The 13,300-nt window shown below is 52.2% G+C and overlaps 1 protein-coding gene across 2 annotated transcripts in view; it reads right to left on the bottom strand.

Moving 5' to 3' along the window:
• ARHGEF18 (Rho/Rac guanine nucleotide exchange factor 18) overlaps positions 1-13,300 on the bottom strand; it is a 40,457-nt gene continuing 27,157 nt past the window's right edge. For both annotated transcript variants that reach the window (XM_054396345.1, XM_054396344.1), the window contains 15 exons: positions 12,922-13,047; positions 11,608-11,725; positions 10,785-11,033; positions 9,999-10,075; positions 8,163-8,341; positions 7,717-7,808; positions 7,229-7,414; positions 6,550-6,687; positions 5,520-5,641; positions 4,973-5,029; positions 4,664-4,711; positions 3,479-3,946; positions 2,545-2,872; positions 1,599-1,721; positions 1-1,488 (listed from right to left, as the gene is read on the bottom strand). In XM_054396345.1, coding sequence (XP_054252320.1) covers positions 1,328-1,488; positions 1,599-1,721; positions 2,545-2,872; positions 3,479-3,946; positions 4,664-4,711; positions 4,973-5,029; positions 5,520-5,641; positions 6,550-6,687; positions 7,229-7,414; positions 7,717-7,808; positions 8,163-8,341; positions 9,999-10,075; positions 10,785-11,033; positions 11,608-11,725; positions 12,922-13,047 — 2,472 coding nt within the window. In that variant the 3' untranslated portion in view covers positions 1-1,327. The remainder of the gene's footprint in view (positions 1,489-1,598; positions 1,722-2,544; positions 2,873-3,478; positions 3,947-4,663; positions 4,712-4,972; positions 5,030-5,519; positions 5,642-6,549; positions 6,688-7,228; positions 7,415-7,716; positions 7,809-8,162; positions 8,342-9,998; positions 10,076-10,784; positions 11,034-11,607; positions 11,726-12,921; positions 13,048-13,300) is intronic.

Raw genomic sequence — 13,300 nt, 5'->3', positions numbered from 1 at the left:
GGGGTGGAGCCACAGGGGTGGAGCCACAGGAGAGACAGCCAGAGGCTGGCCTCAGCAGAGTGGAACCAGTCCTGCAGAGCTCTGGGTTTCACACGCTGATCTGAGGGGTTCCCCTGCACCCCAACCTGGCAGGAACGCAACAACAAGGCTAGGGCAGAGCTCTGCTCTAACCATCAGGTCACAACTCCAAAGTCACTACCCCCCCATCCTGCTTTCTGCAAATCCAGCCACCAACACCTGTGGCACTCCTGCAGTGCATCAACCCAGGTTCTGAGGGACTGATTTCTTGAATTCTGCAGGGGACAGCCTCTGCACAACCTCTCCTGTGTACAGGGTCTGCCCAGCCACACTCAGCACTGGGCACACCAGCCCTGGGGTGCTGTGTGGGACTGGGGCAGTGATGGCACCCAGCACAGCAGCAGGAGTGTGCAGAGGGAAGGGATGCATCAGAGCCCTCAGCACGCTGGGGTGCAGACTCGACCCACTTCACAGAGGTATCAAAGCTCTTAGCTGTCAGCAGCTAACCCAACCCAGGCCCAGATGAGGCCAAACCCAAGAGTTCTTATTCCCTTCATTCCTAACAGGGCTGCAGAGAAGTCTCTGCAGGAGCAGCAGCGTTGGTATCTTCTGCTTCTGGGGAGTTAAAGCCCCAGCAAGTTCACAGCCAAACAAAGGATGAAACACGATAATAAATGACTGCAGTCAAAAGCCTCTTACATGTCTGCAGCAAAGAACAGAATCCAAGTCTCTAAATTCTTCCTAAACCAGCTCCTGAGTGTTGCACTGCTCCCACAGCCTGCAGAGCTCCCAGGCTTCCGAGGAGAGGCTCCAGAAGTGTGTTGGGTCCAGCTCCTTGTTCCCACTGCGTCCTCACATATCCAACCCTTCTCAGCGTCAAGCAGGTGCCTGGGACAGATCTGAGCATCTGCAGCAATTTTGGGGCCTACCACTACACCTTCTGACATGGAACTCTGGGTGGTTTAATGCCAACCATTTACAGTTCACAAATGGTGCCCACAGAGTGCCCATTCCCCCAGACAACGCCACAGCAAAGGACAGCCTGGAAACATGCTCTGAATCCAGCGCCCCCTGCCATGTGCCAACACACTGCCATGTCTAGAGAACCAACCAGCAAATGGTCACTGCTGTGTCCTCGTTCTGAGCCTCTGGCAGAGAAGCCAGCAAAGCAGAAGGGTGATCCTGGTTTCATCCTTCCTAGCAGTAACAGGGCAGAAATGAAATGATATCCATCAGGTTCTGTGGCCTCAGACACCAGGGCCTGAGCTCTTGAAAGTGTGGTGAAAGCTTCCTCTGGAGATGGGAATGGTTAGAAGAAAATCACATCTTCTTTGCTGGCATCATCCTGCATGTTTAACAGAGTGGGCTGAGAGGGCAGAAGGGGCTGAACAGGAAGGTTACTGGACTTGAGCAGGGCTGCTGGGGCAGGAGAAGGTGCTTCTGGCTGCACATCTGCAGGGCCATGTAGTTCTGCAGGAGAAGGATGGGAGAAGACAGACTGATGGCACTGCAGAGAGCCTGAGGCACCTCCATGGGCACAGCAGGCATTTGCGTGGGCACACAGGCTGCCCACCACATACCTGGCTGGAATGCAGGGGCCTGGCTGCTCAGGAGGACAGGGCTTGCAGATCTCCTGCCCCTCAGCACAGCCTCCTCACGTCCTGCCAGCCGGGGTGGGAGCAGCTGCTTCTGGTCAGCAGAGGCTGGAGAGAGGATGGGACACATGAGTGCTGCAGGACTTCCAACCCCTGGCACCTCTGCATGGCCAGGTAAGCTGCTCCACCACAGAGGGCTGGTGCTGCTGTGCAGGCTACTGAAGCTTTGCCTTCAGCTGCTCAGCCCAGGCAGCATCAACTCAATGATGGGCAAGTCTATGACGTCTGAACCCTGCACAAAGCTAAAAAGATCACTTTGTAGCTTACAATGCCAGGTCCTGCTCCTAAGCTGGCAGGGAGGTGATTTTAAGTGGTGAAGAAAAACGTTGGTTAGGGTGTCTGTCACTGGAAGACATCGCTCTTGTGGTACCCAGCAGTTAGCAGCAATTACAGCCTGACAGGGACTCTATTTTTGCTCGCTCCTATTTGTTACAAAATGAGCCCTTTCAGCTCCACTTCAGCTTCCCAAGGAAGAAGTGATAGGATGAGAAGAAACAGCCTCAAGCTGCACCAGGGGAAGTTTAGGTTGGCCATTAGTAAAAAATTCTACCCTGAAAGAGTTGTCAAGGCCTGGAACAAGCTGCCCAGGGCAGTGGTTGAATCATCATCTCTGGAGGGATTTAAATGCTATGGAGATGTGGTGCTGAGGGCCATGCATTAGCAGCAGAATTGATAGTGTTTGACTAAGGGTTGGACTCTATGATCTTAAAGGTCTTCTCCAGCCTAAAACACTCCATGCTTCTATCATTCTATTTTTCTGTCTCTTGCAGTGCATTAATCTCTGGGTTCCACAGGGGCAGATGGAGGTTTCAGCTGCAGTTCTGCCTCCTGTGAGGCTGTCAGAGACCACAAATGCCTTCAAAACACTCACCTGAGCTGTCTGTCCTGTGAGATGCTTTGCTCTTCCCACCTTTCTCTTTGCTTCCTTTTGTGAAGGTTGCCAGCTTAGTGGGGATCTGCTGCTGGACTGCAGCTGGCTTCTGTATCTGGTTGGTGGCACTCAGGAGGTGAATGGGCACCTCATTCTTCAGTGCCAGGGCTGGGCGGCTCTCCAGGCTGGCACTGTCCCTGCGAGCCAGCTCTGGCCGCTCCAGGAGCTCCAGCCCGGACACACTCACCCTGACAGAGCCTTTCAGGGTGGGCAGGGATGGGTCTGTGCCCTCCCCGTTGAAGCTGACCGAGTGACTCAATACCTGGGTCTGTGTGAGGAAAAAGGCACCAAGTCAGATGGGCACCATCCCCCTCGGCTGCAAGAGCACAAAGCACTTCCTAGGGACAGACAGATGGGTGAGATGAGCCCCAGAGCACTCCACCAAACAGACTGTGGCTCCTGGGCACTTCAAACCTGACACCAGACCTAGCCCTGGGCCACTGAAGAGCACCTCAGCAGCTCCAGACTGCTTGATCCTGCAGCTAGCAGAGGAACACAAAAATAGGAGGTAATGGCAGGATGGGCAGGGAGCAGCACTTTAGGGCAGTGAGACATGAGCCCAGACCCAAGAGCCACATCTGGAAAGCCAAGACCTGTGTTTGAAGTCAGTGCAGCACAGCACTGCACATCACCTGCCTGCAGTAGGGCAGCTCCTGTATGGAGAAAGCCCTCAGGCAGCCCCCTGCAAAAATCTCCTCACTACTGAGTCTGGGTCGACTCCCATGGACACTGCTCAACTCTCATTGACAGCTCCATCATCAGCTGCTCAGAGAATGGTTCAAGGGAGCCAGTAAAACGTGGGCATAGCTCGGTGCCGCCCAGAGGGTGACCTTCCTTCAAGGGCAAGCAGCTTACCCGACACAAAGTTGCTCACCTGCCCCACGTCTGGGGAGAAGGTGCCTGACACTGTGTTCTGCTTCCTCAGCTTCCTGAGCTGGTCCAGCCGCTCCCTCTCCTTCTCCACAGCTCGCTGCGCCTCCCGCAGCCTCTCCAGGTCGTGCTGGTAGGCCTCCCGCTGCCTCTCCAGCTCCTCCCTTTCCTGGGTCACCTTCTCCCACAGCTGTCGAGTCTCCTCTTCGCGCTCCTGCAGCCGAGCCTCGGTGCTTTGGAACTCCTTCTGCTGCCGGCTGCGCTCCCGCTCCAAGCGCTGCTGCTCCAGCTTCAGCTGCCCTTGTAGCTTCTGCAGGTTCATCAGCTCCTCCCGCTGCTTCTCGAAGTTCCGCTGCTTCTCCTGCTCCAGCAGCAGGTTGCCCCGCGTCGACTGCAGCCGGAACTGCTTCTCTCGGTCCAGCATGGAGGCTCTCTGCAGCTCGATGAAGCTGTCCTGCTGCGAGATCACCGCCTGCAGGGGCAGACTGGTCAGCAAGGGCACAGCAGCACTCCAGGCAGCAGCAGATGCCCGGGCAGAGCAGAGCTGTTCCCAGGAGCAGATCCAGAGTCAGTCTGGCTGTGACCCTATCCTCCCTGGATACCCCACATGCATCCCTGGACAATGACTGCCAGCTGGATTCAGGAGTTAATATTGCCTCAAAACTTGTGAATGGAAAAGGTCCATTTCATCCAGAAAACCCCAAAGGAGGACACATGACACTGTCATTGTGCCTAGCCTGAGACAGGACTCTGGCCACAGCCCACAGGGAACGGCTAAGCAAAGAAGCCACACTCAGCTGTATCAGAAGGAATGTTTCTGGCACCCAGAATGATTGTGCTGACTCAAGCAGAGAAAGCTTTGCTGACTGCCAGGTGACAGCAAACAGCTCACACCTGCACATGTGCAGAGGAGCAGCTCAGGAGGCAGTGAAGACAGAGAGCAGAGCTCCAGGCAGCAGCAGAATTGCACTGAAGTGAGCAGGAAAGGGAAAAGATTACTTCAGACAACAGATCTAATCCTTGCCCAGGCACAGGGCTTGTTTCCACCACTCTCAGACTCAGCTTTAGGAGCTACTTCCCCCAAACACCTTCACTCCAGATGCAGGAAGTATTGCCAAGCTAGCTCCTTTCCACAATGTTATGACATTCAATACCTAACAACCCTCTTGGATGGCAAACAATAGCTTACCTGAAGCTTGAAGAGCAGCAGCAACAGTGTTTGTATCCTGTGGACAAGCTGGAGAGAGGAGGCAGAGGGAGGAAAGAAAACATCAGACATCAGAACAGAGCTGTTTAGGCGTGCTGCGCCTTGTTTGCTTTCCGTTAGAGCACTCTGGCACAGTGACACCATCACAGCCATGCTGGGGAGGCCAGAACTGGCCCCAGTGCTCCAGACATGGCCTCAGTGGGGCAGAGCAGAAGGGAAGCAGAACCTCCCTGGCCTGCTGGCCACAGTGGCCATTTGCCATTACATCTCCTAGCAGCAGGAGGAACCTACCTGAGACTCCACAGAGGGCTGAGAACCACTGCTGTCATCCAGCCCTGTCACATCACCCTGTAAAAAAGAGAAGAGCAACTTGCTGAGCATTGGTAGTGCTGCCAGAACCTGGTGGGCTCATCCCATGAGTGCTCACTGCTGTAGTGGGGACTGCTGCCATGCGCTGCAGGGCCTGTGGCAAAAACCCTCAAGTTAGAAGCCAGGAGGCCACAGGCGCAGCGATTAAAGCACAGCACAGAAATAACAAACCCAAACACCTCTCAAGTGCTGACCCCTCAAAACATCCCAGAATCCCAGCATGACTGGGGCTGGAAAAGACCTCTGGGGGTCATCTAGTCCAAATCTCTGCTAAAGGAGGGTCACCCAGAGCAGGCTGCTCAGGATCATGTCCAGGTAGGATTGGAATTTCTCCAGAGCCTGGTAACTGGGCAGACAGAGGCCTGCTACAGCCCAGCCCCACCAGCTGCCACAGCTCCTGACTGTGACTGTGCTCTTCCCCAGAGGAGCACAAGGAGAGGCATTTAAAGCATGCAAGAGAGCAACGTACAGTTTGAGATCCTTCTTCTGCATCAGAAGGGAGGCCATGGAACTGCACATCTGAACTTGCTGCAGGGCCCCTCCAGTCCCACTGTCTCTGATCACCACCAGTGCTCTTTCCAAAACTACCACCTGAAAGGAGAATGGAGGGTGAGTAGCTCACAGCAGCGCAGGGCCTGTGGAAATTCATTGCACAACACAGCAGGCAGGAAAAAAAGATGTGACTGTGAAAGTGGAACCAATCTGCAATTGTGGTTGCAATTCATGCTGGTTGCAAGTGGAAGAGAAGACAACAGTGATGAGTAGGACTGCTCAGGAAAGTGTAAAAGTTAGAGGAGAGTGAGGTAAGATACTCAAGGGCAGGCAGTTCAGATGAGGCTATGCAGCCCCAGTGTGGGCATGGGGATGATTTGTCTGTGGCTGCCAGCATGGCAAGGGCACACCAGGGAGTACCCCTGGCAGAAAGGTCCTGTTCACAACAGCACGACTGTCAGTATGGAAGGAGGCAGGAGGAGATAGAGCCCACACTGCCTAAAGCACCTACAGCACAACAGACACACAGGGACAGCAGGAAGCATTCCAGAGGTTAAGCAAACACTAGAGCTGGACAGGATCCTGCACTGCCACTGCTGTCATGAACTGATACCTGATCTGTGGTTTGTATTATCCTGGGCTGACAGAATGACTGTGCAGACCACAAGAAAGCAGAAGAAAATTTTCATAAAAGCAGCCGCTCAGGTTTTCAGCTAAAGCTTCTTCTTTTTTCCTCAACAAAATCACAACTCTGTGTGAAATTGTGCTGCTCACAGAGAATGGGCAATGGCCTCAGCACCCAGAGCCCTACTCTGCTCTCCAGGGTTGGCATCAGAAGCAAAAGATGCAAGGTGCTGATACCATAATAAAATCCTCCTCTTAGAGCCTGGTGAAGGGTCCTGACAGCAGGGCCTTACTTGGCTCATTGTTCTTAGCTCATTCTCTGCACGGAGCAACACAGCAAGGAGCCAAGATCTCAGAAGAGTGCTGAATGAGCCCTTTCTTACTTTTGTGTGAGACTGAGGGGCTGCTGTCATATCCTCCAAAGGTCTCTGCTCTCCTGGGGAGTCCTGACCCAGAGTCATCCTCAGGCTGAGAGGATCCACTGCCGAAGTGAGTGAAGATGAGGTTCTGGAGGTTTTCAGCTAGGGAAGAGGAGAAGCTGTCACAAACAGCCACATCCATGCAGCCAGACAAGAGCCTCAAGCTAACAAGGTAAAAAGATTTCAACACCCTGTGCATTACAGCCTGGGCAGCTGCAGAGATTTCCCTCAGCCCAGATACATTTCCCTTCCTGCCTAGCACTTCAGACAAGCTCACATGGAGATGAGCTCTCCCTTAACTGCAGGCCAGTTATCAAGCCTTGGGCATTTGCTTTTGGTTTGTTTTTTTCTCCCCAAAGCAGAGCTGATGTTTATTTTGTTTCTCTGGGCAGACTATTTTCATGCAGAGCCCTCATTCAGCTCAGGGTTCTGCCAGCAGAGTGCTCGGTGACAGCTAAACAGACACATCTTATGATGCCACAAGCTGTGGAGAAGGCTCTCCATGAAAAGACCACAGATGGCCTTTCCCTGCTTTGCAGACTGGTTCTGGGAGGGAGGCTGAGCAGTGTGACATCCAAGCATGATGCTATCACAGAATGATTCCCAAGCTCTTGCCCCAGCCCTGTGCCTGAGCTGCAGTTACCTTCTGTCACTGCAGACCTCAGAATGGCCTCTCCCTGCTGCTCTGAGATGTCCCCCCGGAGGAGCAGCCTCGCTCGAGATCCTTGGGACTGCTCTTCAAACCCATTCATTTCAGACATTTCTAGGTAAATCTGCTGCTTCTCAGTCAGACTCTGCAGAATCAGCTCATCTTTCACGGTCAAACGCTCTGCAGGAAAAAACAAGCTGAGTTCTCCTCCCTGATCAGTGCCAGGGCTCCACACACAGCCTGGAACTCAGCTGTTCACTTGGTGCTCGGAGCGTCAGATGCAGAGGTAATGAAACAGAGGTAATGAAGGGGGAAGCTCATAGAGCATGCAAAGCTTATTAGACTCATTTCACTCTACTTCTGTATAATCTTGAACTACTTTGAAAGGCTGAGGAAGGAGAAACTCAGACACCTCAGGTGATGAAGGAGTCAAAAATCAGAATGATGCTGAGGAGCAGCCTGTGGAGTATCAGAGTCATTACCTTGAAATTCCTTTAACTTAGCAGCTCGTGCTTCAGCCAGCCTCCTCTCTCCCTCAGGCTCTGTGAACGCTCCTCCTTCTTCATCAGGACAGCTGGGAAAAGGGAGAGGCAGACCAGAAAACTTAAAAACCATCTCAGGAGACAACCTGAAGCCTTTGCCTAGGGTGTGGTTTATCTTCTATGTCCACCTTCTATGTCCAAAGCTCTGCTACACTTGACACTGGTGACCATCATTTGATTTGAACCCAAAGCAGAATAAAGTCTTTGCCTGGTTTTATTGCCATCTTTAAGAGTGGCTTCTTCCCAATGAACACAGAACTGCACACTTCAGGCTTCTGAAGAAAGCTGAAGCACAGTCGAATGTTTTTTTTGCACTAAGTTCACATCTGTGAGGCCTGCAAGGGGCAGACTGAGGAGCAAGAGCCCAAAGCCTCCTCCCCACTCACCTCTCCACTGCTCGGCGGATGTGTGCCATCCAGGAGTTCCTCTCCTCTTTGGAGCTGGTGTGAATTTCATACATTTCTGGTCCTTTTAAGGAAGCACTGATTAAGAACATGGCCTTTTCCTCATTAGCTACCTCTCTTACAATCAGCTTTTGCAATGAGATAACTGGAGGCTTAGAGTCCTGAAAAACAAAATGTCCTTCATTGAGCTACACTGGATGGCTCTCAGGGTTTATGATTCCTCACTCCCCCATTTTCCTACTCCCAGGGTCACCAAGAGCCATAACATCCCCACATGGTAACTTCACTGCCACACCCCCTTCACATAGCACTGCTGACACTGTCCTTTGTCACTCCTGAACCACAGGTCAAAACAAGAATGGACATTTCAAACCGAAGAGCTCCTGGCTAAAGGATGTAGAAATCTCAGCGCCTGAGGATTCCTACTGGGTGTCAGAACTCCAGGCTCCATCACTGTGCTCATGAGGAGGCAAAAGCAAAATATGAGTAAGAAAGCAAAGCCCTTCAGAAGTGAAGTGAAAGAAGAGAACTGAAGGAAGAGTTAGAGCTCCAAGTTGGGAAGTTTGCTACAAGAGGAATGAAAACACAACCCAGAGGTGCTCGGGAGGTCAGTCTGTGAGCAATGCAAGCAGGTGGCAGTGCATTGCATACAAAGGATTAGCTGCACTGGCTGCTAGTCTGTGCAAGGAGAGCAGGGATGTCAGCTACTGAAACCCCATCCATGCTTCACACAGCACAGCTCCAGTGTATGGAGCCTGGAAAGATCCTCCCCAGGCGAAAACTGCTCTCTGTAACAGCCTAATCCAGAAGGATGCTGAGAAAACTGAACTATGGAGCAGAGCTGAGCAGCACCAGCTTCTGCCAGCTCCTCTGAGCTGCTGTGCTGCAACTTGAGCCCTGCACAGAGGTCACTGGAAGACACAGCTGAGGGCAGGCACAGCTGAAGCTCTCTGTGCCCCTCTGTGAACTTGCTCCTGTGCTCATAGCTCAGATGTGCTTCAGGCAGAATCAGTCCATCAGAGTTAATGGGGTAAAAGGAGCTGCTGTTCAGGGTCACCTCGTGCTGTTCAAGAGCAAGCAGCCCCTTCTGTGCATTAGAAGGGCAATTATTTGAAAAGCAGCCACAGCTTTTGCCATTAGAATGCTGCTCTAATGTTAATGTCTTGGAAAATAATACACCCAAGAAAACAATTACATAAGAGAGCCTCTCTGATAGTGGTTCTCTTACAGCCACAACTGGGCTAGATGAGGACAAAGCGTCCACAGAGAACTGCTCTGAGGATACCTGTGGAGATGGCCCTGCACTTGCTGCTCACTGCACTTGCTTCAGGAAAGTTCTCTGCCCCCACTCAGTCTTAGGCTACTGTGACCTGGGTTACCACATCCCTACTTGAATGCTGGGATGTGTCAACCTTCCCATTAACAAAGAGAACAGATCATGCTTGCCAAGTGCTTCCAAAGCGCTGCTCCTGCACATCGAGGCCTTGCACAAAGAGTAGCCTCAGAAAGTTCAGTGCAAGGGAAAGTCACAGAAGAAAAGGAGAAGCAGTGACCCTCAGAGCACACTTGGAACAGCAGAAAACCACAGGAGGTGTGGGAGCTAGAACTGGCTGACGGAAGGGAGCTCCATTTTGCACTGGGAGGCAGTGGCAGGGATTCAACAAAGGGCCTGAACAGCTTCAGGAAAAGTGATTCTGAGCTAGCTGTCTGGTTTAGTAACTTGGTGCCCATCCTGAGCCTATCCTAACAAGAATCCAACATCTCCAGCTGGATGCCACTGTCATAAACACTCCAGGTGAATGGATGAACAATACCCACCACTGATGCAAATGTGTACTTCTGGTCCTTTTCTTGCAAGAGCAGCAGCACATCAGTTAACAGGACTGCCAGAATATCTAAACAGGGACGAAAGCAGAAGGATTAGTCCAGACTGAAAAAAACAAATCACTTGGCTTAAACCTCCTGTGGATCAAGGGATAGCACATCAACATCTGCAGCACTGGGTCTGCTACTGCCTTCCTCCTGGGCTGGCCCACTGACAGGCTGCAGTGGTGCACAACCAGCACAGTACAAACAGAGGCATCCTGCACCCTGACTCCAGCTCTCAGGAGGGAACAAAGATCCTTCTGGAAGGGCTGCCCCTGATGTGCCATTGAAGCTTCTTCCTGAGCAGCTGGGCAATGAAGCTGTTAAAGCATTCACTGATGGGCGCTGTTTGATTTTCTGGCTGAGAAGGGATGCAGAGGGAAGGTGTCACACAATCGTTCAAAGTGTGAACAAGATAATGCTTTCCACAGGAGCCTGAGGCAGGATGACTCAAGGCTTTGTCATCTACCTAAAGACCTCCCTCCTGAATTGGAAAGCAGCTCAGCCAGATAACAAGCACACAGCGTAAGGAACTTATCATGCAGCACTATAGAGAGGCTTATTGGACAAGCCAGGAATAGAACAAGTGCTATTTCCTCCAACCTCCCATGAACACCAGGGTACTGCATCTTATTTTATCCCCAATCGATCAGCACTAAGCAGCTACAGAACCCAATGGATGAGAGAGCAGAGCTGTCTGCCTCACTGGCTGCGCCCTTCCCCTCGCTGCCCCTTCACCTTTGAGCCTCCCTGAGGCAGCCTTCCAGTAGAGCATCCCATCCAGCAGTAGCCTCCTCTGCCCCATGTCGTCCTTGCGGAACAGGAGGCCATTCTTGCACTTGCCAGAGGACTTCAGCTCCATCCTGTGCATGATCTCGCGTAGCCGCTGCCCCTTCTCACACTCGTTCACCATGGCATCCACATGGCTGATGGTGTCCCTGATCAGGCCCAGGGCCTGGCCCAGCTCCTCGCAATCCCTGCTGCCAGCTAGGAGAGAAGAGCAGCAGTCACATCTCCACCTCTGGGGTGCCAGCTGTGAGCCACCCAGACACGTTTTAGGATGAAGGTTCCACACCAAACACACAGCAAGGAGGATTTGCTGGGAGCTTGTGGTTACCCTGCAACAATCAGCCTCTGCCGAGCTGGGACAGCTTTAGCTCCTATGGTTTTGTGGCTGCAGACCTGAAACTGAACTCTGCTCCCGACCCTCTGCTGATGTGAGGCTGATCTGGACCTGCATCTAAAATCATGGAATCGTTTAAGATACAAGCTGCCCAGGGAGGTGGGGGAGCATGGATGTGGCACCTGGGGACATGGTTTCACGGCCATGCTGGTGCTGGGTCAGCTGTTGGCTTTTTTGACCCAAACCATTCTGTGATTCTATGAAGATCAAGTCCAGCCACTATCTAGAACAGCATCTTCAGCTAACCAAGAGGTGAGCAAGCAGATACAAAGCAGCACCAGCCTGCCCCTCTTTGCCTGAGGGAAGAACATGGAAAACATGGGAGAAAAAGGATCAGCAGTCTGCTGTGAGGCTTCCAGGACAAGACTCCTAACCCACCTTCTGTGTTCTGGATGATCCTCTCCAGCAGCACGGGGTACTTGGTGATGCGCTGGGTCACCAGGAGGATGCACTCCTGCACCCCCAACCTCCTCACGATGGAGCAGTTGCCAATTTTCTAGAAGACAGCAGGGACTCATCACAGCCAGGGTACAGCTTGCTCTGCTGACTGCCCCACCACACCCATCCCATGCCATGGAGCACAGCAGCATACAATCAGCTACACTCTTCTACTGAAGTAAACCTCCTGGTGACAGCACAAAAATTGCTTTTACTGCTGAAAAATCCTTCAGGTGTTATTTTCAACTGCCCATAACTGAAGCAGCCGAGTAAATCTAGAGGCAAGCAGAGGAAGCTCCAAGTCTGAACTGTTTGCTCACCACCTTTTGGAACAAGACCAGTCCTTAAACACATAGAAAAGTGTCTTTTTAAAACCAGATCTCACCACCTACCAGCCAGGGGAGCTCACTGATGAATAGTTTCTGTCAGCCCTGCATGCTCCCCAGTGGGCTGCCCTATAGGAGGGCCAGGCTCCTGTTTAGAAAGGGGAGACGGCAAAGCATCCAAATCCCGCTGCAGGGACAGCACAACTGTGACAGCAGGGCACAGTGCCAGAGCTTCCCTTCCAAGCACTGAGGTTGTACATTTTGAAACTCGGGTTTAGCTCCTGGAGAGCAAAGAGGCTGCACAGACACCTTGCTGAGAGAAGCTGCAAGGGCAGAGCTGTGCTGGAAGGGTCACACAGTATCACTTACTGAGGGCTGGAAATGAGAAGGCTCAGGGCTGTGCCATGCCAGTTCAGACTCAGGTTACAGCCTCCCATTGCCTCCTCAACCCTTGCTATCACCTCCACGTTAGGCTGGACAGCAGATCAGCAAACCACCCTTGGAGCCAGGCTTCTGGGTTTGGCAAGATGGCAAAAACCACCTGATTTGTTTGCAGCAGGTCAGCAGCAGCAGCAGTTCAGGAGCAGCATTTAGCACTGACTTAATTTCTTACCCAGGCAGTTTCCAGAGATGGCCACACAGCAGAGCAGTGCCAGAGCCATGAAGAGAACAGACTCTGTCCCGCCCTCCTCTGTGCTCTCAAGAGCCTGCCTCCCACTTACTCCCTGCTAAGGATGGCTTTGTGTCCCAACTGCTCTGAAGATCTACACCACAAGAAGCTAACAACCACCCAGTGAGAAATGTGCCCCACACCCTGCTCCTTCAAACTGCAGAGATCTCCAAGTGCAAACCAAAGCCTAAAGCAGCTCAGAGTGCTTTATCCTCCCAGTTACAGTCCCAGAGTGGGAGGTTTCTGGTTCATGTTTACCTTTATTAAGTTTTGGAACTTCTTATTGCTTTGGAGCAGCTCTTTGTAGTGACTGAGAGCTTCGTTGTGTCCACAGCAGAACACAGTGTATTTCTCTTTCATTCTCTCCCCATTTTCACCTGAAAACTAATTTGAAACAGAAGAATCGTGAAAGGAAAGGCTCCCTCCCTGCCAGACCAAGGCTTAGCTTGTCTCTATGGGAACTGAGTTCTGAGACACAGCTCCAATACTGCAGTTCCTTCTGCACCAGAGATGAAAGCCTTCAGCAGAGTGACATCTGAAAGCCTGCAGCACCACCAGACCAAACCCAACATGACAGCTGTCCTCTTAGAAGCACTTAAAAAGGCCAAGGAGTGTAAAAGTGGTCACCAGAAAGGAA

This window comes from Indicator indicator, chromosome 36 (genome assembly GCF_027791375.1).
Source record: "Indicator indicator isolate 239-I01 chromosome 36, UM_Iind_1.1, whole genome shotgun sequence".
NCBI classification, from domain to species: domain Eukaryota; kingdom Metazoa; phylum Chordata; class Aves; order Piciformes; family Indicatoridae; genus Indicator; species Indicator indicator.
The sequence above is the reverse complement of the archived record's forward strand: the minus strand, read 5'-3'. Positions and strand labels throughout refer to the sequence as shown.